The 26,700-nt window shown below is 42.8% G+C and overlaps 1 protein-coding gene across 1 annotated transcript in view; it reads right to left on the bottom strand.

Annotated features, from left to right (window-relative positions):
* The window catches only part of LOC142004191 (tetraspanin-15-like), a 160,905-nt gene that overhangs the window by 108,431 nt on the left and 25,774 nt on the right, over positions 1-26,700 (bottom strand). Inside the window, exon 2 of the mRNA XM_074981679.1 lies at positions 19,494-19,679. Within this exon, the coding sequence (XP_074837780.1) occupies positions 19,494-19,679 (186 nt within the window). The remainder of the gene's footprint in view (positions 1-19,493; positions 19,680-26,700) is intronic.

Here is a 26,700-nt window from a genome sequence, read left to right as displayed (position 1 = left end):
TCATGCTTTACTATTTCTTCACTGCCTGCTGTGTTCAGTTCAGTGAAATCCACGCCAGAGGAGCCCCTGCAGGCTGTCTCTCAGATATTTTATTTTAGTTCTATTCAAAAAGCAAGGCCAGTATGTGTTTTGATAAAGCCAGTACTGCCTGTGATGGGTTGGGTCACAGAAATCCCCTTGAGACTGTCACCTGATGGGCTGATCATACCACTGAGCCTGCCTGCCCTCCAGGGTACCCCACCACTATGTCCATCTGAGCCAGAAGCAATGGTCTTCTGTAACAAAGGCAAAGAGCTGGGGTAACAGCCCTGCAGAAGAGTAACAAACACTGGCAACATCTCAGCTCTGGGAGGGCTCAGCTACAGGTACTTGCAGGAGCATAACCCCAGATAAAGCCATCTTATTCTGCATAAAAGTTTACACAGAGCAAACTCATGAAGTTTGCTCCATTTTTCATTGAAAGAGAGATACACAGCTGTTGCCCTCCCACCCTAGGTAACATTTAACCTGAGTTTGATAATAAACCAGAGTGATTTTATTAAGTAGTTTAAGTGATGACAGGCAGATCAACTAAGCTAAAATAAACAATACATGCCAGCTAAGCCTAATTCACTAGGCGAAATTGTTACAAATCGTAGTTTCTCACCCTAGTCCTTATTTCAGGTAAAGTCCTTAAGATCAGAGTTGACTTCTTCTCTGACCTGGGCTCATTGCTCCTCTCTCCCATTAGAGTTCTTTGTTTCCATGTCTCTCTATGGGTCCTCTTGTAAAGGGGAGCACACTGCGAAGCCAGCTAAGACAATCATTTGCTTCCCACACCTTAAACAGAATTTCCCCAGGGTGGGAGATCTTTGCCCTATTCACCCTAGCCCTGTGGAAAAATAAATTCAGGATAGATTCCAGCACCCAGGGTTATGATCAAATATCTTTGTAGGACCAGCCACAGTTTAGACTTACAGGAAGAACAAGACTCTTCACAGAGCCTTGTCTTGAGCACTGGGCCATTAAGTTCCTTAAGTACCATTAATGGCTTTCAGTAGATTAATATAAAGTACAAGCCTGTTTTATTTCTAACTTCACATACAAAAACCATACATGTGCAGAAACAGAATATACATATTGGGAGCTCTCAAATGAATAGGTTACTTGCCCCATTTTCCATAAAGCAATATTATGGCAAAGCTTTGGCCCGTGCCCTGAGGATCCTGCACTTCTGACCGATAGTGTTTGCATCAGAGGCTCACTGGTGACCCTCCACGCAGCTTCTCCCTACTGGGACCAGGGGCAAGCCTACGAGGCCAACCTCATCATAAGATAGTCTACAGTTTGGGATGAAAACCCCTTCCATAGTCCCGGTTTCCCTTTGAGCAGGGAAGACCTTGCAGTGGCATGGGGTGGGTTGGGGGAGCCACACGACCAGCCTCTACTGCAGGGTTCCAGCCCAGGAACCCTCAGGTGGCAGCAACACACCGGGTGCTCTCTACTCCCAGTCTGGCAGCCTCTTCCTTGGGCCACTTCCCCAAACACTCCCTCCCAGTACCACTCTTCTAGTGCCCGAGCAAGTCCATCCTGCTCCTGTACAGCACTTGCTCCCAGTCCCCAGCTCTCACCCAACGCATGGCTTCACTCTCAGACCTCAAACTCCCGCCCTCCCTGCAGGGAGGCCTTTTAAATGAACCCCAGCAGGCTTTAATGGGCTGCACATGCTCTGATTAGCCTGCTGCTTCTGGAAAGCTCCCAATGGGACCCCAGTGCCCACTTGATTGTGTTGCACTGGGCTTGGCCCTGGGTGCTTTGCAGTTGTGGGGCCTATTTCTACTCCTCTCTTCTATCACACATCCACACAGAGTTCCTCTGGGCTGCGCCCACTGGCTCCCTAGATGGCTTAGAAAAGCCATGGTTAATGTCTGAGGCTCTCTGCTCAGTATGTCCATCTGGTTCCCGCATTTTAAACCTGTGACCTGCACTCCCACCCCTGGTTTCTCTTTAGATGTCCCAAGCAATCAGTTGGATGCTGGGTTCAGTAGCCCCTCCCACTAGGCTGGGGTGAGGGGGCCTTAGCACTAGGCAGGCTCAGACCTGCCCACTTCCCAGCATCCAAATGGTCACGCAGGGAAGAAGAAACTGTTTATCCAGAGCCCAGCATATCTGCCTTCCATTACCATGCAGGATACAGCTGGTCTGGGTCTGCCCCAATATACAAGTTACGTATATTTATATTCAAACGCACATTTCCATAAAAAATATGGGGACAAAGTATCATATTTCTGATGCATGGATATGCACTTCTTAACTAGTTTCACTGATTAGAGACCAGCACTGAATGCTGCTGAATCCTTTGTTTAACTCAGGCAGAAGCAGCCATCAAAAGGAATTTTTAAATGGCTCATCTTTGGCGAAAAGGAAACTCTCCTAGCATTTTCCCCAGCAACGCACATTGATAGCCCATTGGATGTTTTTTTGGCTTGTTTTGCTGTCTTCTGCTGGGTCTGACGTTTGTGCAGGCAACTGTCAAGCTTCAGACACTGAAGACAAAAGCTGGCACTCCAGGGGGAGGCCTGGGTCTTGTTCAGTGGCGCAAAAGCAAAGTTTGGAACATGAACCACTCCAACCTAACGCAGATGTGTGCAAACAAAATTAAATGAAACAAGCATTTTATAACAGGGACCTTTTAAATCAGATAGTTGAATTATATTCTTGGAGAATTCTCTATATTGGTTTAAACTTCTATTAATCTCTATTGAAATTCTACATTATAGGCCATATGGTAAAATGATCCTGTGATATCATGACTAGACTGATTGATTCGCTCACCTTTAGCAGCAACTTGATCCAGTTTTTCAAAGGGCTTTTTTCCCATTTTTTTCAATCACAAACATCCTCATTATCCTGGAGTGGTTTGTCTTCCAAACTTTGCTCTTGCTCCACTGAACCTGACCAAGTTTTAATCCTATACACAGAATTCTACAGCAAGAGTACAATGCAACTGTCTGCTTTAAAAGATACCTCTAGAAAAAGTCCCCCTGAATGCCATATGCTCAAAGTGCACAAATTGGAGTTGACTGCTTAACAACCTTTTGTTAAATCGCCCAGCATTCTTTTCTAGAATGCTATCTCATTTATAAAATCTATTGTTTTCATTCCTTTTTCTTTCTACATATAGCACTTTACCTGATAAGGATTTTATGCATGCAAAGTGTTTTACTACACAAAGGCTACATCCACAGTACCCTGGAAGATCAACCGACTCAGGGTCAATCTTCCAGGATTCAATTTTGTGCATCTATTATAGCTAAGCAAAATCGACCTCCCAGGGGTTGCAGTTGACCCTGTACTCCCTGTGAGGTGCAAATAGTAAGGGAGGTCAACAGGAGAAACTCTCCCGTCAACATTCCCCGGTAGAGATGGCGATTCTAGCTATGCATTTGCCATAGCTAGAATTGCATATCTGTGGTTGACTTACTTTACCTAGTGTAGACGTAGGCTTCCTACTCCAATCCTGCAAATATTGGTAGGACTGTTATACAGAGGACAGTGATCAGTTATTCTCTAGGGTCTATTGGAAGCAAGACAAGAAGCAATGGGCTTAATCTGCAGCAAGGAAGATTTAGAAGCTTTTAAGAAAAACCTTCTAACTATTGGGGTAGTTAAGTTCTGGAAGAGGCTTCCAAGAGAGGCTGAGGAATCCCCATCATTCGAGGTTTTTGAGAACAGGTTGGGCAAACACCTGCCAGGGATGGACTAAGGTTTACTCATGTGATGTTGCACTCCCACATTCTTTACGGAAATATAAAGCATAACTCTGTTTACTGATCTAGGCATACTATGTGAGGGCCATTAGTAGTACTCAAGGAATTTAATGGCCTGGTGGTCATGGCCATGATCTATGAATAGCCTTGTTTCTCATGTAAGCCTGGACTATGGTTGATCCTGACAAGACATGTGACAAAGTCACCTGATGCTGGAACCCATTGTGGATGTGGTACTTTTACATGGGAGGGTAAAAGGGTTGAAACGGAACACAAAGGATTTCTGCCTTGGACAGAATCTATTTATAGGCAGGAAACAAATAATAGGGGGAGTAGGCAGTAGCCAGACTCTAAGATGCCTCCTGTTTACCGCTGAGATGATTGCTGGAAATATCTAACTGAAGAGGGGGAATGATTCATCCCTAAGAGGCTGCCTAGCTTGTGAGGAAGAAGACAAAATACTGTTAGGGTAAGAAATTGCATATAACAAGTTTCTTAGGGTAAGTCTATACTTATTGGGACAATCTTCCAGAAGAAGGTTGGGTGAAACTCTGCCATTGACCCCCTCACAATAATGAGTACCAGACTTGACTGTTGAGCCCTGACGGTTCAATTTTGTGCATCCCTACTAGGCACACTCCTCATTTTCATGGGGAGGTTGATGGAACAGTTTCGCCCAACCTTCCTCTGTGAGGACGGCCAGATAGCTGGATTTGATGTATCTAGGATAGACTTTCAGGTCTAGTGTAGACCCAGCTTTAGAGTATTCAGCTTAGCTGGTGTGTTGTTTTATTTACCTTAATAACTTACTTTGATTTGTCTGTTATTACTTGCAACCACTTAAATCCTACTTTTTGTATTTAATAAACCACATTTGTTATTATTAAACATGTGAAATAATTGTTACATGGGGAAAGTATGGAGAACAGTTGTGCCTCTCCCTCTTTCATTGATAAAGGGGGACAGACAGTTTATGGGCCCACTGTACAGACTTGAGGCATAGTGAGACAGTGCTCTTTGGGGATTTGATCACATTGGGACTATGCAGCTGGGTGCTGTGTCAAGTCCCTGAGTCTTCCCAGAGCTAGGCTGTTCTGAGTGTCTGTGTTGCTCTGGTGTGGGCTGTGACTCTAACTCTGTGCCTGGGCTGAGGGAGACCACAGTTTCTAGCTCAGTAAGACAGGGTGGTAGGGCATCCCAGAGGGCAGTCAAGCTTGTACAGTGGTACGATCAGATCAAGTGATAGTCTTCAGGGGATCTCTACGGCCCAACCCAACTTGCTCCTGCCTCAGCGCAGTGAGCTGAACCAGATGGCCTCTCGCTGTGCCCCCAACTTGACGTTTCTATGATTCCAGGAGAAATTTGTGTGTGTGCGTGTGTGTAATTTTACTCACACAAGTAGTCCATTATGGCAGTGAGATACTCAGGTGAGTAAATGCCCTGAGCCAAGGACCATTGTTTTCCCGTGTGTGTGTGTAAGCAGCGCCTAGCACAGCAGGGTCCTGGCCCATGACTGGAGCCTCTAGATGCAACTACAATACAAGATTTTATTCCTGTTAAATTCATACATCTGGTGGAACTGGGGCCTTAGAGTACATTTAGAATATTACAAGCTGGCAGGGTTTCATATAAAATAGATCATGTACAAAAGCCTTAAGGCAATCTACACTGAAATAGCCTCTCTCCTATGAAGATCTCAAAGCACTTCAACAGCTGATTAATGGAAATCTACATATAAACCTTATCCATATAGGGAACCTGAGGCACAAGACTGATGTAACTTCTCCATGGCTATACAGGGAGGCAGCATCAGACCTAGCATTTAACAACAAAGGTGCCCAGCGAGCTGTTCTTTGGATGGACAAGGTATGACAGGGTTCAAGGTAGGGTGTATTTCCTCTGCAAATGGAAAAATGAAACTATTTTGGATGGAAGGTAAAGTTCAATTTTTTTTATTACCTAACTCAGTGGACTGGATAGCTTATTCAATTCGTCTTTAAAATGGACCCTTCTCTCTTTGCCAAAAAATAAATCATTGCATCTGTGGCAACCTAAATGGAAAGACTGAAGCATACCGTGTTCCTCCAAAAGCAGAGTATCAAAATTTGATTGCAGTGCTTCAAGTGAGGAATTAATAAAACCAGATAATGATAAGCCCAAGGCAGGCAGGGCACAACACTACAAATTAATGTTGGGTCACTTCCCTATTTCATGCTTGCTTGAACCTTGACTGGTGAAAAATTGATCTCCCTCCAGATGAATATTTGGGACAAAATATATATATATTCTTACTCATCTGGCATGCTGAAAAAATTTCCATGCCTTGCATTCATACTTTTGCCATGCACCTTTCTTCATCTTCTGTTCTCCTGATATCCTGATGCTTCACAACTTTGGCATTGCACCACCATCCTGACCTGCACTAATCTGAAAAATTCTAGTCCAAGGCCCTGGCACAGTTCTGTCCATTCAATTATATACCACAGGCAGAATGCTATGTGCAAGCCGGCAGCACTTAAAGAAGCACCTGCACTTTGAATTAAATGGATCCTTTGCACCCTTTATAATGGTTTCTAATTTAAGAAGGTACATATAGAATCTATATGGTCTTTTAACAATGGAGGAGACAATTGTTTCCACAAGCTTCTCATTTGTTTAATCTGCACATTACTATGGAAGGAGGCAGCATTTTCCAATGGACTGCACTGGGAATTAGGCATCGGTTTGACTCAGAGGATAATGTGTAATGAAAGAGGTGCTGGGGCTCAGCTTTGGTAAGCTCTGGCACACTGGTTTCAGCCCTAAAACTGCCACTAAACTGCTGGATGACGGCAGGTAAATTGCATCCCCCTCACTGTGCCTCAACTTCCTATGGATGAAAAGCACTCAGAATTAGGTATTGAGTTTTACATTTGTCTACTCCCTTTTCCATCCATCACCTACAAGTCCATCACCCCTGGAAGTGTGTTAAAACCAGGCCCATTGACAAAGGTGAGACAAAGGGAACAGCTGCTCCAGGGCCTGGCCCTTCAGAAGGGCCTGGGGCTCACAGCCGCTGCAGCTGTTATTATAGCAGCAGCGATGGCGGGAGCCCCAAGTCCTTTAAATTGCAAGCAGAGGTCATGGCCCTTCCTGGAATGTGGCGCTGCACCTCCCCAGACCTTGCCCAGAAGCCTTGCAATTCTGTTTGCTCCACCGTCTAAGACCTTTATGGTGGGACATCTGTTTGGAAACCATCCTTCGCTGCATAGAACATAAGGGTCTGGAGAAATACTGGCAGCAAATTTGGAAGCCTCCTAATTATATTTCTGAATATAATAAATCCCTGGAGAATGCCTTGGGCACAGTCTAATCTTGGTTTACTTCACTTGGGCTAGGAGAAAAAAAACAAACAAACAAAAACAATCAAGGGTAGGCTCTATTTTGTAAAGCCTATTTGGCAGACAGGATAAATCATCATGGGTAAGGCTGTATTGTTTTCCACTAGGAGGATGGTGAAAGCACTGGAATAAGTTACCTAGGGAAGTGATGGAATCTCCAGTCTCAGAGGCTTTTAAATCCAAGCATGACAAAGCCCTGGATGGGATGAGTGAGTTGGAACTGGTCCTGCTTTTAGCAAGGATTTGGACTCAAAGACCTCCTGATTTCTCTTCCAAGACCACGATTGTGCTGCATTAGTACAAGAATTACCAACTGATTGAGGGAAGTGACTATTCCCCACTGTTCAGCGCTGGTGAACACACATCTGTAGTACTGCATCCAGTTTTAGGGCTCCACTACAGAAAGGATGTGGGCAAATTGGAGAGAGTCTAGCACAGGGCAATGAAAATTCTTAGGGGGCTGGAGCACAGGACTTATGTGGGGAGGCTGAGAGAATTTGACTTATTTTGTCTGCATAAGACTATGAAGGCTGCTGCCAAACCACCCCTTGGTTCCCTGAAGAGGGATTTCAAAGAGGATGGAGAAAGGCTGTTCACAGTGGCTGCAGATGATAGAATGAGGAGTAATAGTTTCAAGCTGAGGAGGGGGAGGTCTAGGTTGGATAACAGAAAAAGCTACAGGCTGAAGCTCTCTCATCAGGTGCTGGATGAAAGGTGGTCAATATTTTCTAGCATACTTCCAGCTCCTCCACTGCTTTCTGGGCTCTTAGACATTTAAGGGTAAATTACAGCTAAATAACAGCACAGCATACTGAGTGCCAGGACTGGTGGCTGTAAAGAAACTTTATGGGATCATGGAAACACGGCCACACCCATGATAAGTGGCCATCTAGCTAACTAAAATGGTGTCACATTACAAAGTCTGCTGGACAAGAGAGTTCTGGATTAGAAAGGCTGAACCTGTACTTCAGTAGCAAAGTGGTGAAGCAATGGAATGGGTTTCCTACCGAAAGTAGTGAAATCTCAGTCCTTGGAGGTTTAAGGTCAGGCTTGACATAGCCCTGGTTAGGATGATATAGATGGTGTTGGTCCTGCTTTGAAGACTGGGTTGGGCTAGATGACCTCCTGAAATCTCATCCAACCCTCATCATCTATGATTCTATAAGCCCTGATCTTCCTTGGGGTGTCCTCTGAATATAGCAATGCACCTGCACGATGCAGGAAATGGCAATGAAAGGTAATCCATAGACAACATGGCACGTTATATTATGTCAAATAAACCCTTAGGCAGAATAATCAGGGCAGTTTTCTTACCATTTTGATTCACGTATATGTATGATTTAGTAGCCTATATCACCAGTTTCATAGAGTCTTTTGTCATTGTCTACAGGACAAAGAGAAGACAGGATGTCAAAGATGAATTCAGACTGGAACTGGTCCAGAGGAGGACTAAGATGATGATCAGGGTAACAGAGACCATCGTATGAGAGAAAACTGAAAGAACCTGTCATGTTTAGCTTAGCAAAATAAAGGCTGAGATAATATTATTGCCCTCAATAAATATGTCAGGGTGGTAAACACCAGGGGAGGAAAAGAGCAATTTTAAATTAAGGGACAGTGTTGGCATAAGAACGACCGGATGTAAATTGGCTGTGTCTGGAAATAAGAAGGTTTCAAACATTCAGAGGAAGTTAGTTCTGGAGCAGCCTTTCAATATGAATAGCTGGGGCAAAACAAAAACAAAACAAATTAGTTTTTAGATGGAACTGGAAAAGATATCATCTGACACAGCAGGAGCAACAGCCACCATGGGACCCAGGACAAGGTGAGAGGAGCTCCTGGCTCCATGTGCCCAAAGGGGCAAGGGCAGTCAACCTTTAGCATCACTTGGACCACGGTACTGGGCTTGTCCCACCTCTTTCAGAGCTGTGTGGGCAGAGACACAAACCCTGGGCAATGGCTATCCCCCTTCCTCTCCTCCGCCCCCCGCCCCACCCTCGGTCAGCAGGACTGGTCCTACACGCCTGCCAATAACAACAGCCCTGGACTTTGTGAGCCAGGAGCCCATCCAGGTCCTAGTTATATTGGGGCTTTGAAATCCTGAGGTGAAAAGTGCTGCTGAAAACATGTCATTTCATTTTCAGTAGCTCTCTCTGTAAAGTTATGGCTTGGCAATGAAGGCATGTATAGCCCTGCTCTTCAGACAATTCTGAGTTGGCACTATGCCAGAGATGAGTGCGTTCTGTTGTACGACTACATAAAAAACTTTAAGAGCAGTGCAATGGTTGTCAAGTAACTCGCATTTTTAACCAATATAAATGTAAATCAAAGTTAATTAAAATACGCAGGCTGAGCTGCACAGGACAATAATACTTTATCAGCTGAAACCTAGCACTTGATCCTACAAACTGATCTATGCAAACAGAACCTTCTGCCCATAAAGAGGCTCAAAATGAGCAGTGGATGAAACATACGAGCTCAAGCAAACTGCCACTGCCATTCCAAAATTTTTTCTGCAGGGCAATCAGAGGCCTAGTCTCTATTAAAAGTTATGTTGATGGAGCTACCTAACTCCAAGGTAAGCAAAAAAAAAATTACCTTCCTGATGTAGTTAAGCTGACATAACTACACACATAAGCTACACACCTGGTGTAGACAGAGTGGCAGATTATTTCTGTGGAAGAATCGTCCCATTCGTACAGATAGTATCTATACGTGAAGCCTCATTTCTGCACAAGGTAATGAAATAAGCAGCATTAACTGATTGGTCAGACCAATATCATACATGGTAACTTGATTGAAGAGCTGCTGAGCTCAATTCTTCCCCCTCACACTAGCAGCTGCACCTAGTTATTCAGGAGTTTGACTACTCAGACAAAACTGAATCTGATCCCCCTTTTTACAACACATTCTCATCTTGACAGGCAAAATATTCTCTGCCTCTTCCCATTTATTCCCCTTCTCCAGAAGGTGACAGTCCAGGTATTACTATCACTGTAGAATGTGTTCTCTTAATTGTGTACCTGTTGTTTCTCAGTGGAGCAGAAGGAAGCCACTTAAAAGTGTCTCTTGAGCAGATATAAAATAGTTTAAACTGACAAACTTTTACTGAAATTAGCTAATTTTACTTGCAGTGACTGACAGTTATAAAAATCTGTTCAACAAATTATATCAATGTAACAAGCTTCAAGGTGATTAAAACTACTATCAGAATAAGAAATTGCACATAAGTTTCAAGTATTAAGCTTAATTAGTGTGTTTTGTTTTATTTAGCCTAGTAACTTACTTTGATCTGTCTGTTACCACTTGCAACCATTTAAATCCTACTTTTCTCTAAGGGGAAATTTAGCACTTCAAGCCGGTTTGATGAAAGCACTGGATACTCATGATGTGTTCCATTCCTTTCCACCATGAGGTCCCCTAGAATTGTCCCTCAAACCAGACATGGACAGACTTCTTTAGGATTGAAAAAGAAACTTGGTTCCCATGATCCACTGGGTCCTTGGTATGTCCACTAAGCCTATGATAGAGAAAGATACGCCTGCAGTTCAGGCATTAAGCTATGACTCTGCAGAAAAGGGTTAAAATACCATCTTTTCTGCAGACTGATGCTGCACATATTTTCAAGAGAGGGGAGATTGGCACCTTGAAGGAATAAGCAGACATGTAGAAGTGTGTAATAACCGGCCACTCCTACCAATAACAAATGTGATTGCATTTTTGTTTCCAAGTCATTTGATGAATAAGCATGGAGTGGACAACATCACTGTCTAATGGAACCACAATTACAACAAATAATTGCATTTTCTGAATGTCTGCTCTGTGTTTAAAAATCAGACATGAAACCTCTCCCTGCCTTGTCTGGAGGTTAGAATTTCTCAAGGTGATAGTTAAGCTACAGAGGTTTTCTTGTGTGCCTTACTTATGGTACTTTCTGTGTAGTAGGGATGGTTAAAATACTGTGACAGCATAAAACTGTTTCATATAATGCTTTGAGGGACTGTTTCCATTTGGATGTTTTTGGACATTTTGGATGGGAAAGTTTCAAAATGGAATAGCAATCTGAAGCCAATCACTATTTTATTTCAGGATGACAAAAGTGACAGAAACTATGGAATAGCAACAGTGAGGTAGCCATGGCAAAACAACAAAACAAAAAAGCAGTCCAGTAGCACTTTAAAGGCTATCAAAATAATTTGTTAGGTCATGAGCTTTCGTGGGGCAGACCTGCTTCTTCAGATCTGGGGAAGTGGGTCTCAGAAGAAGCGGGTCTGCCCCACGAAAGCTCATGACCTAACAAATTATTTTGATAGTTTTTAAAGTTCTACGGGACTGCTTTTTTGTTTTGTTAGAAACTATGGAGAATGTGTAGAAAAAAAAATGGAAAAGATCCATAGGCGAGTGACAAAGATGATCAAAGGGATGGAATGCAAACCATGTAGCAAAGTTTGAAAGAACTTGGCATGTTTCATTTGAAAGGAGGAGATTGGGTGAGGGTTATGTTCTAACACACACACACACACGAGGAGATTGGGTGAGGGTTATGTTCTAACACACACACACACACACACACACACACACACACACACACACACACACAGAGTCTTGTTTAACCGGGCCCTCAGTCTCAGCTGGGGTCTAGGTGTTACCATACAATTAAGTTACGAAAGCACCTAAGACCATGGTGCTCGAAAGGAAACAACAGTTTACTACTCTGTTTACAATACACGAAGAGAGAAAGGAACAGAACAAGTGACATGTACCCCTCCTTATCAAATATAACGCTATGAACTATCCCTCCAGATAACCCTCCTATTGCTTGTTAAGTCTTAAATTGACTAAATTTAATCCATTTTTTCCAATTAAATATTTATCCGTCCACTGATGAGGGATGACAAGAAAAGAAGTTAAATGTACAGAAGTCCCCTGCAGTGCTAAAGTAGCCTCTTAAACAATTTCCACCCAACTTCTATTAGGATGGGCAACTTCTCATCTGGCTTTAAACATGCCACACAAACTAGCCCATAGTCTAGTCCATGAACAGACATCTCATACTCCCAGACAAGTTTGCACATGGGGATTTCCAACTAATACTTAGCACAAAAATTAAGAAATTAGACCTGCTACTCTCCTTTCTGAAACAAAGTACATGTTGGAATCTCGTAAGTGAAGAAGTCGTTGCACTGCTGCAGGTTTGTGGGCACAGGTGAAAGTGAATTACAGCAGAGGCTGCACAGGAAAGGTTCAATCCCCAGTCTGTGAAAGAGCAGACAGAGCAAACAGGAGATTTGTCTCATTTCACGAGAACATGAATTGTGCTAACAGAATGGCAAAAGAAGATTAGCCCAGAAATTAAGGAAGGTAGGTCACTGTGACTCAACAGGACTGCCAGAGGTGACTGACTTCTAGCCCTGCTCAGGAAGCCAAGAGCTTTGATGTTCATTCCATAAGACTAATGGCCTAGATCAGCTCCATTGCCAGAAAATTATATTAAAGTTATATCTGAAAATTGTTTTACTTGTTCACCCTTACAGAAAATGCATCACTATTCCACATTCAATTGCTGTTTACGTTGTTCTGCTTTCTGTTGCACTGTGACACTGCAAACAGCACACAGCCACAATTTTCTTCAGCGGATGAGAAGAGGCATGCAAGGCTAGAACATGCTGCTGGGGACACCCAGAGCCAGGAGCCGCCGTTTCCTTTCTCTCAGCAAGACTGAGGTTTGCTGGAGATTAAACTGTTCATTCCCTTCTACACCACTCTGTCCTTCCTTACCAGCAGGCTGCTCAAGGCTCCCCTGCCCCAAACCTTGTCTAGCAGGCAACAAACCCAGGGTACCAGGTTCTGTGCACTTCAGAGATGTCTCTCTGCAGTAAACCACCCTGGCACTCTACAGTCACAGAAGATACAGGTTGAACCTCTCTAATCTTGTTTCACTAGCAAGGTGGTGAAGCACTGGAATGTGTTACCTAGAGAAGTGGTGGAATCTCCATCCCTAGAGTTTTTTTTAAGGCCCAGTTTAACAAAGTCCTGGCTTGGATGATTTCGTTAGGGCTGGTCCTGCTTTGGGCAGGGGGCTGGACTCAGCCTCCTGAGGTCTCTTCCAGACTTAGGATCCTAATCAGAGATCCAATCCAGAATAACCTGGTAAGTAGGGGACTCTCCTGCAATGTGAGACAGCCAGCTTCCAAGCCGTGCTCTGAATCAGGCAGGGCACAAATTTCAAACAGGTTTGCTCATAATCCAGGTGAGTGCTTTAATCAGAAGGCTTGGGGAGGGGGGGGGCTGGGGAGGGGGGCATGACTGTCAACCCTAATAAATCATGGAATTGAGAAACCTTCCCAGCAGAAGTTTTATTAAAAATAACTCCTTACAACCAAAACTTTTAATGGGAACGTATCAGCATTCATGGACAAAGTCATGTACCCAGTTTCCAACCAGTCTTTGCCTCACCCTGGAACTGAGGATCAATTCCCTCAATTACCCTCTGACATCCAGACTGCTCAGGACTAATGGTTGAATAAGTCCCATAACGGAGTCAAAGAACTCCAAAACTTTTCCACTGTTAATAAATGAAAACTTGCATCCCTATTGTATTCTACTGGACTCCTCTGCAAATTACATATAAAAATCCAAGAAGATGGGTTTATTTTTAATCTTTCACACAGTATGTTAGAAAACACTTGTGCTATGTAAGTGATTTCTAAGGGTCCTACATCAGAATGAAGTGTTCTGGCTGAATAACCCCTGCCAACGCATTTAGTTTAGGACTTGAGCATAGCAGCATGAAATAAAAAAGCACAAGTAGGGGTGGGCGTTTTATTGTGGCAATTCCAGAACTTCACAACATACATTTTACATCACTCTACTTTATGCTGAGCACATCACTGTTAATATTCACAGTAAAATATTTTTATCAGTGCCCCTACACAGCAGTGTTTTACGGTGAAATGGAGCTTACTCCATGAAATTGGTGAGACTTTGCATCTGCTGCCCTGTCACAAACAAACATAAAATTATCACTGTATTGTGGGTCTTTCTCCCCACTTTATTGCTGATCCACAGGCAGAGAAAATAGAGGGTTGGCCGTAAATAGTGCTTATCAGCATCAAGAGGGGATAAAAAGAAGGGAGATACTCAATGACTCTACTTTGAAGTTATGCACTCAAAATTATCCTTACATGGAGTGAGCATACAGAGGGAAAAGACAATGTTCTATGTATGTCTGATCTGAAGGCAAAGAGCAAGTGAAAAGTTGCTCCCTCAAAAGGATATCAGTGTGTTGGTTTTTATCCTGTTGTGCGTGAGGAGGAATTCACAGACTCCTAGAACTGGTAGGGACATTGAGATGTCATCAAGTCCAGTCTCCTGCCCTCACGGCAGGACCAAGCATTGTCTAGACCATCCCTGTTAGATAAATGTATCTAACCCGTTCTAAAATATCACCAATGATGGAGATTCTACAGCCACCCTGACAGAAATTTTTTCCTAATGTCCAGTCCAAACCACAGATGTTGTATTACTACTGATGCTTATAAGGACAATAAGATTGCTTCTAGATATCAAGAGTAATATCTAGGAAAAAAATTCTAATGCCCTATATTATAAAGAAAAGGACTGTGCTTTCTTAACAGCCATAAAGAACTGGAAAGAAATATTTATATGTAGGTAGGGTCGGTTGAGATTTCTCAGAGGAAACCATTTTTCCCCAGCCCAAAAAAGGCAGATTCAAATTGACAGAAACGTTTTGTGAATTAGAATTGAATTTGCCATTTCAGTTTAAAAAACAAAACAAAAAAGTTGAAGTGCTTCAGTGTTTCCAAAACGTGTTGAATTTTCAATTTGAATTGACTTTTTGGCTACGGTTACATTGCAGTACTCCGTCAACTGAACTCATTATCAGAAGAGATTTCCCAACACAACTTCTGTTGACAGAATGTGGCCGCACACAAAAGCCAATCAGGAAAGCACTGCGCTGTGCTGACAGAGCAGCCAGACTGCCCACCTGCTCTCTCTACAAAACAGGCACCCAGAAGCACAGCAGGGAGGGGCTGTCCATTGTTCTGCATGCCCTGTCTGTCCATAAAAGGTCCCCCCAGAGTATCCACGCTGCTCCTTTGTCAACAATCTACCCACAGCAGTGTTCTGCTTCAAAACTTTTGAGTTCTGTCCGGCTACTGTAGAGAAATCCCATTTTTTGTGTGCCTGCCCCACAAGTTGTGCCAACAAAACCAGGATTTTGCAGGCAAAGCTTGCTAGTGTAACCACAGCCTTTGAATTCTAGTCCTTTTTTTAAAAAGGCGGCGGGAGGGGGTTAAAAAAAGAAAACCACTTCCAACACTTACATTTTTTGCTTCAATTAGACATTTCTCTCCCGTTTTTCAGCTTGGCCCCCAAACTAAGCCCCTGCTCCCACAATTATTTGCATGGTTCTCTATGCAAGATAGAGAAAAGTTAAACGTCTTCAACTGAATACACTCGTTTGGGAAATCTGAACCCAAACTCCTCATGTGGCACATGAGCTGCCATTCAGATGGTGATGGTAAATCTACTTTGGAGGTATGTTATTGAATCTATTTAGCTTGTAAGGGAGATCGTCGCTCATATTTTTCTCATCCTTAATCAGGCAAAAACACCCACTGAAATTAATAGCTGTTTGCCTAATAGCCAGCTGACAACTATTTTCAAAAATTGATCAAGAAGTTTCAACAGAACTAAATATTTTCACAAAAGTAACAGAGCAGAGAAGAAACAGCAGAATAGTATTCTCAAATTTTGCTTTAAACAGGCTTGTGCGTGCAATGATTTTAAAGATTTGTCCAAAATTTGAGCATTGCCTCCTATTGCAAGACATTTCAGTGTGATATTTTCATGTTACAAGAAACTAGACAGTAATAACTGAAATTGGCAATTCATGTCAGTGAATGTAGTGTATTTATAATACAGGCATATTTGTGAATGCTTGAATGCATCTTCCTGCTTGTACATTCATTATGGTTCCCTGGTATTAGCTTAATACCTATAATGTAAATAATCTCATGTTCCAAGCAACATGATTTGCATACATATTGTAGTAGCTGCAAAGCAAGCTGGGAACACAGAAGCTACTGAAAAGCTGTGAGAACAACAAGAAGTCTTATGGCACCTTATAGACTAACAGACATCTTGGAGCATAAGCTTTCGTGGGCAAAGACCCGCTTCATCAGATGCATGGGGGGTGGGTTTCAGAGAGGTATTTAAAAAACGGGGTCCCAGAAAAAGGGAGGGCCAGAGCTGACAAGGTCTATTCAGCAAGGTGAAATGGCCCATTATCAATAGTAGGTATCAAACGAGGAAAAAACAAGTCAGATCAGACGGGGGATATGAGCCATTGTCAGAGTCTAATGGGGAGATCTTACCAGCCAAGGCAGAGAAGCTGCCTATGTAAGCTACGAGCCACTCCCAGTCTAAATGTTTAATCCTTGGTTAATGGAGTCAAATTTGCAAATAAATTGCAGCTCAAAGATCTCTCTCTCCATTTGATTTTTGAAATTTCTTTGTTTCAGGACCGTCATCCTTAAATCTGCTACTGAGTGTCCAGGGAGACTGAAGTGTTCCCCCACAGGTTTCTGTGCATCACTGTTCCTGATGTCTGATTTACGTCCATTTATTCTTTTATGTAGACAAAAAGCTGTGATAATCTTTGAGCATCAGAGGCCGTTATTGCCATAGCAGCAAAGACAATGGTGATTTGTTTTCCCAGTTAAGGGAACATCATTATCAATTCCAATTAAAAGCAACGGCTACCCTAAATACAAGTGACCATTTACTCTTGTTGGTGTTTAATTAAAAACAAACAGGACTGGCACCAGACAGACTTGAGCATTAACTTCACTAGCCAAACAATTTACACTTCTCCACCCCCCGAGACACACACAAGCAAGAAAAAAAAATCCTTTATGGCGCATCCCAGAGCATTGAAGTGCAAGAGAGATACTACACCTGAAAAGAAGTGACTGGGGCTGAACTGCTGACATGCAAACACAGCTGTCCAGAAATCACATAATGAGGTCGTACCTAGCAAAGTGTAACAGGAAGCTCTGGCAATGCAGAATCCAAATCCTGGGGAGCAGAAAACAGCTGGCATGGATTGAGTTGAACTACTGGTCCATTTTTTTTGCAGCATCCTACAGTTTGGAGTTGGTACAGAAAAGGGAATTCTAATTCTCCCCTCCCCATAGAAATCAACTCCCAAAAAGGAAACAAAGCTGTTTGTTCTTGGAACTGTCTGAACCAGGCCTCCTAGGGAATGTTAAGGGGGAGTCAACTGCATATGGGGTGGGGTTTCTAAGGGGATGTTCAGGTGTAACTGTGGGAGTGTTAGCCCACTGCTTTGCGTGGCTTCTGAGGGTCAACGGAGGCAGTGCCATGCTCCATAGGGTGCTAGGGACTGACTGCTCTTGGTCCCACCTCTTCCCTGAGGCTCTGCCACTTCAGGGGTCATGAAGTCAGCACTCCTACCCACACACGGGCCCTGGGCCCACAGTGGCGGTCGGCCCTGCTGATCTGAACTAAAAACTTAACAATGGGGAATTTGCCAAGGCAGAGATGGAACAGCAGACTAAAAATAAACTTTGTATTTTAAACCCAGAGGGAACCTAGCAACACTTTCTGCAGATGCTATCAAGCACTCTACAATAGATAGAGGAATGTTTAGGTATCAGCTCTGCAATTACATTATACCAGGTCTTTGTGCTGTGCTGGCTTCTCTGTGGAAGTTAAAATATCAATAAGTAAATCCATACAAATACAATCATCTCAATACCACAAAAGCAGAAACAAATATTAGCTAAACAGTAGGTGATATAAGTGAAATTTATAGCACCTAGGTGGGAGGATGCCACAGGAAGGGGCTGGTGCTATTGACAGAGCTGAGGACCGAAGCTTGCATATTAAATTGTCACCCATTCATCACTGCCTAGGACGTCATGGTTGTTGCTATGCAACACACCAAGGCCACTTGGAATTTGTAGTAGCCGCAGGGAGAGAACCAGTTTCCAGTCTCAGAAGCCCGGGGCTCCTATGCCATAAGCTGATGAAAACTCTAGTGCCTGTCGGGTCTATCCTGCTGCAACACATCTGAGCAGCTCGAGTTCTGGCCTGCACATGAAGGTGGTGCATATTTGCACACATATTCATTTGTCAATTGGTGCAACATGCTTAGGAAATAAAAATGCAAAATTCTTAAGGGAAAAGGGTGTGGAGGGGAGGGGAATTCCAGGTTAGATAAAGGCACGTGCCGCAAAGTAAAAGATAGTTTGGAAAGAACATGCCTGGGATTCCCCTCTTGTCTCTGTTCCTAATAAACTTTACATTAGATGAATAGCTGCCACTGCTCTACAGGAAAGATTTTGCCTTGAAAATTTGTTCTAAAGTATGATGAATCTCAGCAAGCAAGAGTCAAATATCAACTCACATATCATGCTCCCAGTCCTATCTGGATGCACTAGGGATTGTTGGAGAAATCCTGGTTGAACCTCAAGTCCAGCACCCTGAGGACCTGACCTGTACTGAACCAGAGAATTCACTGGACCAGGGGAGCTCAATATTGTCTAGCACATAACCAATTCTTCCATTGCTGACTGGGCTCTTAAAAGACATTTAAGTGTAAATTAGAACTAAATAACAGGACAGAACACCAAGAGCCAGGATTAGTGGTTGTAAACAAACTTTATGGGTCCGTGGAAAACTTGGCCACACCCATGACAAGGGGACATCCAGTTAACTAAAACCATGCTGGACCACAGATGTTGCCAGACCAGAGGGTGATGGAGTAGAAAGGTTCAACCTGTAGCATAAAAGTATCTGCCACAGCTCCTGGACTCAATTTCCTACCCCAGCCCGTGAAATGTATGCAGCTTCAACACGATGTGCCATGCATCAAGTGGTGCTACCACTGACTTTACCGTGTTAAGCAACAGAGCAAGAGAATCCTGGTTTTAGTTTAGATGTACTCTTCGCCTAGACCAACAGTCACTAGGCCAGGACAAAGATTTTCAAAGACACATTGTCTCCAATCAGTTGCCTTTCAGAAGTGTTCTGAATGGTCTCCATCAGGTACAGCTACCATTTAATAGGTTCATTGGAAAGAACTTTTATGAATGAAATAATACACATGGGTTCACCCTTTCTCCAGTCCACCTTCTCCCGTGAAGAAATCATACCACAGAAGAGGGAAAACCCTTTCAAGGGTTTTTAGAAGCCTGCTTCAATATAGGTTCAGGGAAATCCTGTAATATTAAGTGTCTCACACCCTTCAGCTTGTAAAGCATGGGACCATAGCTCCACAGTATAGAAAACAAGGAGGGTCTAAAGTGTTTACCATCTTCACCAGTGTCCTGTTATCTCTGAGGGAGCCAACCATTCCAACAAAGGAAACGGCAAACATTGTAATACCCAACAGTAGGAGAAGCACAGCTGGAGCCAGGAAGATCCCTTCCAAGGTTTTGTGTTTCTGTCTTTCCACTTCTGCATAGATGCCAATGCAGAGTATCACCAAGCCAATTAACTGCAACAAAAATGTACACATCACATCAGGTGCAAGGGCTGCAACAGGGTTACAATAAAACAACCAGTTCTTAACAGGAGAGACAGAAGGGTGAGATGATCTGGACTTAACAGCAGGGGAACAGAAATGGAATTTAAAAATAGAGAGCGAAGAGTTACTCAAAGCACTGCAGCAGTGGCATTTTAATATCTGCTGTAACTTTCTGGGCTCACAAGCAAACACTTTGCTGCCCGTTTCTAAAGCTGCTGAGCGCCCTCAAATCCCTCTGACTTCAACAGGTGCTCAGGACACTTGCAAATTATGCTGTTAGTGCTCACTGTGTTCTTCAGCTGTTTTACTCAATTTGCATGAGACAAATTACCGTTCAGCATGTAGCCATCTTGCCCTTATAAGCACAACTGCCTCATGAAACTGCAATTCTGGAGGTTATACCCTTCAAATTTAGCTCATTAGTGATAGAACACTCCAGTACGGACAAAGTATTATACAGGATGTTGGGGCAACATGGATTCCAGTCCCCGATCTGCCATTGACCCATGTGACTTGCAGCAAGTCACTTCTCTGACGTTAACAGCGTACAAAGAAGTTAACATTTTATCTCTTTTGAGCAGATTGCAACCTAACACCATTTTATTTTTTGGAATCCAGTATCCTAACACACAAGAACCAAAAACAGAGGGAAACAAAGCAGGCTGCTCCATAAGGCCAAGACACACAACTCACTGCAATTTGCTGTAAGTATGCAGAGAGCCAGGCATCTGTACAACACTCAGTTTCAAATCACATGCTTCCCTGTGGGCCTTCTTAGCCTGAAAACAAGGCCACACAGCCCCTTAAAGATTAAGTTTTTTAAAAACTGTTTTCAATATACCACAATTTCCTCTTCTAAACCCTTTGTCTGCCTTACCTGTTTAAACTGTAATGTTTCTGGAGAATGGATTGTTCAGTGGAGTGTTGCTACAGTGACTGGCAAAAAAAGACTGTAAACTTGATTGGGAACTGCAGGCACTGCTCTAATACAACCAAGCATAGGTTGAACCTCTCTAGTATGGCATCAGCAGGATCTGACCGGTGCTGAATGACAGAATTTGCTGGACATAGGAGGTCAATATTGTCTTGCAGCATTACCACCCCTTCCACTGCTTACTTGGCCCTTAGAAGACATTTGGGGTACATTAGAGCTAAACAACAGCACAGAATACTGAGAGCCAGGACTGGTGGCTGTAAACAAACTTTATGGGACCTCAGGAAACTAGGCCACACCCACAATAAATACCATAGATATCTGGCATGATTTTAGTTAGCAGGATTATGGATATTGCTGGATGAGTGTGTACCGGACTTGAGAGGTTCAACTGGTAATAACCACAGCCACAACCTGCACTGATACCCTCTTTCAAGTAGCTTTAAAGCAAAACAAAACCACCACCACACACACACCCAAGGTCCTACTCAGTAGATTATTACAGGGACATCTGGCTGCTTGGCAGTTTTAAAAACAGGCCCCGCTCATCTCAGCCTAGGCATCCACATACTAAGTTTGCCAAACTCAGTGCCCGTTTCTGAAATTACTTTTTTAACCAGAATCTCTCCAAGCTTGTTACACTGGGTATGCAACAGGAGTCACACCTGCGTATCCCACAGGGCTGCTGTGATGCTTAATTGTGTGATTTAGGCCTGTAAAGAGCATGGAGATAATTAGGTGAAAGCATAATATAAACATGCTCATTACTAAAAAATGCAAAATCTGAATCTTCTCAAAACGTCATCAAGAATGGTTAGGAGTCAGACACTGGATGTTCTCATGTGTAGCTTCTCTTTCTTAAGGGGCTAGAAAAAATAGAGGAAAACTGCAGACAATCCATGGACAGAATAAATTTTGTTATGCGCACCAAGGCAGGTGCGGATGTGCGCCACCAGTAGACACACATGCTGCCGGCTGCGGGAGCTCTGCTAATCAGCTGGGTGGCACCCGACTCTCTCCTGGGCATACTGGCTGTCTGTAATTCTTAGGAATCATTCTGCCATATACAGCATGTATTAAAAGGCTCTTGCCAGATTCTCATAAGGGACACTTGAATTTGCCTACTAACCTAGACTAACCTGGTTTGGTTTCACGTTAATGATGCCTATTTAGTGTCTAATCTCCCTTATACATGAGTGCCAATTAGCAGCCATACCATCTATGACAGTGAAATTACATCAGCATAAATCTAGTTACATGAGATCTGAATCAGACCCCCATGTCTTTTTTGCTTGACCTGTTCCAAATTGGCAGCCTCTTAGTGTACCTACTAGCGCTGGGGTCAGCAATTCCCATCATGGGTGCCAAGAGAGGCACCTGAGCTGATTGTCATCCACATGCGAGGTGGGAGCTCAGCCCCACCCCTCCTTTCCCATGCAGCCAGTGGATTAACAAGAGACCAGCTAATGCCACCAACCACCCCCTAAATGGTAAAGCTGTGCATCTTCATTGATTTATTAATGAAGATGTTGTAAGTAGGACTATCGGCGACATTAAAAAGCATCACTGGCACTTGGATCGTACATAGAAGCCAAAACGTCAAATCTGGGCATTTTGCCTCCAGGAGGTTGCTGACCCCTGCACTCGAGTATCAGATTTCAAAATGGATTCTATTCTTGGCTGTACCTTTAACATGCTGAATGAGCTGAGGAAGTCATGTCTACATGAGACTCAGGCTATGTCTATGCTAGACACAGAAAGTCACCTGCAGATACACCAGTTGCATAGCTTGGGGAAAAAAAAAACACACACCAATGTTGCTAAAAGTGACATATCTGCACTCAGATAACTTGTCTGTCTTTACAGGGGAAGACTGACAGAAGACTTTCCTCCCTTACTCCTAGTGTCTCAGTGACCCCGAGAGTTCAATTTTGCATGTCCAAACTAGATACACAAAATTGAACCCTGGAAGATCAACCCTGAGCGGGTTGATCTTCCGTGGTAGTGTAGTCAAACTGAGGCCTATCTATCTATAAATTAAGCTAACAATACCTGAAAGTGCGTTGAGAGCTACAGTTGAAAAAACATTAGGCAGAAGCAACCTATTAAGACAGTCTTTCCACCTCAACTTCTTTCCTGAGACAACCCTAATTTAAAAAAAGAGACCACAAAAGTTTCTACAAAACAGTTTCCTAACAGGGGAAGGCTTAAAGATCTACATCTAAGAATAGTCTCTTAGACAGGCACAGATTAAGCTGATGGGTGACAAGTTATCTTAGCCACTTGCTTTCTTCAGATTGAAACTGACAATTAGTTCTGAAGTGCTTTGCATTGTCAAGAGCTGGTTTGTTTTATGCCCATCAAGTGTGCAGCCTCATGGTTCTCCAGAAGTGATGGGGGAAGAGAAATGATTCCTTCCCATGCAGCTTCAAACTGACACCTGAAAAGCTTGGCAAGAAAACCCAAGATGCATTCAGCCTTAACAAACCTTCATGCTTCCACAAGCAGTGCAGGGAACAGTAGTTTCTAGCAGAGAAAGAAAGTGAAGGGGCTGGAAAGAGTTATGGGGGATTCTGAAATTCAGTGATAGCCTGCAAGAACCAGGTGCACGTGTGAGGAAATTCAAACTACTCAAACCCAATTAATCTGACCCACCGTGGGGCTCAAAATTTGGGAGGAAATATGATAATATTCCAGATTGGTGCCCATACAAAAACTCCCATGGTGATGTGGCAGGCAAACGGGATAAATCACAAGTGATGACTACATAGTATTGGCCATACATTCATTCATAAGTTATTTTCTTAGGGGCGCTTTCAGAGCTGGCCAGCCCAGGAGAGTTCAAATACAGAGTGAGTGATGCAGAGCTGAATTTTCTGTCCTGTGACCTAGGGTTGCCAGTTTTGTCCAGATATATTCCTGGAGGTTCCATCATTGCACATAATTAAAGCAAGTTCCTGGTGACTCCAGGGGAATCCTGGAAGATTGGCAACCCTATTCCTATCCCATCAAACACTTCATCCTTGACATGCTGGGGGAATTACTTCTAGAGCTGTGCGCACAACGCACACTCCATGGTCGATTCAACTTGCCGAATAAGCATGCCACTAAGAGTAACATATAACAACAGTATTTAGTGATTCAGATTCAGTAGATACCCAGCCTCCAAAGAACAGAGAAACACAACTTTCCTCCCTGCTATAGATGCTAAGACTGTGGACATCATGAAGACCAACTGAAGGACAACTAGGGCACTCCTAGGGTCAGCTAGAAGTTTTGTATTGAGACAGAGTCAAGTGGAGTTGATTTGTAGATGACCTATCCTGTAACCGAACTACATGGGTTTAGGCAAATACTCCGTTCTCTATGCAAAAAAAGAATCAAGAAGAAACACTCCCTCACCTGTTGTCTGAACTGTCAAGATTGCAAAGTCTGAGGCAGGGTCTCTTACTATGTATATATACAGCAGCCAGCACAAAAAGTCTGATTTCATTTGAAGCCTACAGTTCCTACTCTCACATTGCTGCTTTATAAAGGTAGCCCTCTGTGAAGGAAAGGATTCCTTAATTTTATTGGTAGATATTTCTTGGACACTAAAAACCATAGTATCAACATTACAACACAGAAATGAAATTTCATATTGTACAAGTGAAGACTGAGCTCTTTCTTTGCACAGTAAGTGTATCAGTGATGTGATTTTTGCCTTTCCAAACTAGCCAGTTTCACTGCTTCTGCCTTATTTCATTCAATTTTCTAGTGTTTTCATGCTAATTTATGTTGATAAGTCAATCCTTAGCCTTCACGCATGTTCAAGCCTCGCTTTTTTCTGGATATTATTTTTCAGTTTAATTTTCAATCACTGTCTACCTGCAGATTACTAACTTTTCTTTTAAAGGAAATTAAATCCATAGAAAAGTGAGGGTTTCCACTTATGATACTTTTAGCTATTCCTTTTAACTGGGAAGTTATTTCGAAAAACTGCCATTAATCATTTCTATCTTTTAGATTCTACCCTTAGCTACCAACACTGGGCATTGAGGCCAGATTTGGCTTAAAGCTGGTTTAAACCTTATCAAGTGTTCCAGGCAATATGCCAAAAATTTGGGCAAATAAAAGTAAGGAAGTCACGGATGCTTTGATCAGGTTCTCTATTGTTCCTAATCTTTGTGTCACTGTTTGAAGGTGATGAGCCCTGAACACCAATTATTTCTTTAATTAATTAGTACGTCATAATAAATTATGCAACAATCCAATGGCACCCACGTGTAAGATCTGGAAGCTGGAAGAAGACTTGGCTGCTCATAGGCCCATGTAAGAAAATCTTGACTTTAATTTCATGAAACTTACAGAGTAGGGCCAAACAAGATAAATTGAGCATACCATGGAACCACAGAACCGAGGAATATAAACCCAAGTAGCTTTTTGGCATCCGGATACTTGCATTTTGCATGCTTCTTTAAAAGTGTCCCTTCTTGGACTGAGCAAAACATGCTATAGCTGATCCAAGGCACATACCATTGAGTGGATGTTTTCAGAGAGCTCTCCACAATGACTGTAAGAGCTCTCTCCAGTGATAACAGCTAATTTAGCTCCCATCATTTATATGTATAGTTGGGATTGTCTTCCAATATGCATTACTTTGCATTTTATCAACATGTATGGCACAGAACATTGATGATGAGAGCCATGCGCTCCCTCTGCATCCAAAATGCTTTACAGTTCAATGGGCACACCCTGCTAATTTTAGGCATGCAAATGCAGCTAGCAAAATTACCCTATCCTAGGAGACCAACTCCATTACAACAATCTTGTAGCCCACTCAGTAATTTAGGTTGCCCATCACTGCTCCAGTACAATACAATGGGATGCAATATCTACGCAATGGTTCAAAATGTCACCACAACACAAAATACAATACCTCCTCTGGCAGAGAATGAGTTTTACTTGATATTGAAGTGCTTTGAGATCCTGTGGTGCAGGGGAGAAGACCTCATACTGTTGGAAATAAGCACATTCAAGTAACACTTTCTTTGCATTGCCCAAATTAGAGAGAGACCTGCATCTCTCATGCGTATGATAAGAAATTGCAACCTTTATTCCAAGCACAACAAAGGAGCAAAGGAATCAAAGCTGGCAAATATTGAACTGATGTGTGGCGGAAAATCTTAAAGTACTTCTTCCCATGTAGCACAAGTTTAATTTTGCTTTGCAAAAGGTCAGCCATTTGAAACAAGCAGCATCAGACAGCGTCTGAGTGAAATAGAACTTTTTCCGGCTCTAGTTTTCTCCATGCATGGGCAGTGGTGGATCATCAAAGCCTGAACAGTTTAAACACCTCTGAACCCTGTAGTAGTGTTTTTTCTCCACAGTGTGCCAGTCAAACCTGCTCACTCTATTTAAGTTATTGTTTAGCTCTGAGGAGAACAAGTGTGTTCAACACTTTGAGGGCAACTATGTTGTCACCCCAGATCTGCTCCAGGCAGAAGACGGGGTATGTGTACACAGCAAAAGTAGTCAACTAATTACAGACAGTCTATGTTTAGGGTAAATGCATTTCTAAAGTTAGATTTAAACCTCTAAAGGGGCTTGGAACTCCACCAATGCTTTTTTCGTGTAAGTTGTCTTTGTCATAAAGGAGAGTTTGGTGTGTATGGCAGGGAATGCATTTCAAATGAAAATTTAAGTTTAAGAATAGAAACTGGGTGAGGAAGGTTGAATTTGGCAACATTTCAGTTTTTTTGCCAAGTTCAACACATTTTCAAAGAAAACTGGCAAAACTAAAGAAATATTTTGCATAAAAAAAAAAAAAAAGAGAGAGAGGAAGCCATTTCTTAGTTAACAATCCTTGCAAATCCTTTGAAACACACTTTCAGGTCAAGCCAGCTCTAGAGTATTACAACAATTTTCAGAGCTATTGGCAAAATATCACAATGGGTAAGAGAAGCCTTCACAACCAAAAATTAAAATCATGCTAACCTCCCACCAGATTCGTGATTTTGTTACAAACTAACCCAAAAACTGATAGAGTATGTCTACACAGCAAAGTTATTTCAGAAC

Source organism: Carettochelys insculpta, chromosome 31 (genome assembly GCF_033958435.1).
Source record: "Carettochelys insculpta isolate YL-2023 chromosome 31, ASM3395843v1, whole genome shotgun sequence".
NCBI lineage: Eukaryota > Metazoa > Chordata > Testudines > Carettochelyidae > Carettochelys > Carettochelys insculpta.
The sequence above is the reverse complement of the archived record's forward strand: the minus strand, read 5'-3'. Positions and strand labels throughout refer to the sequence as shown.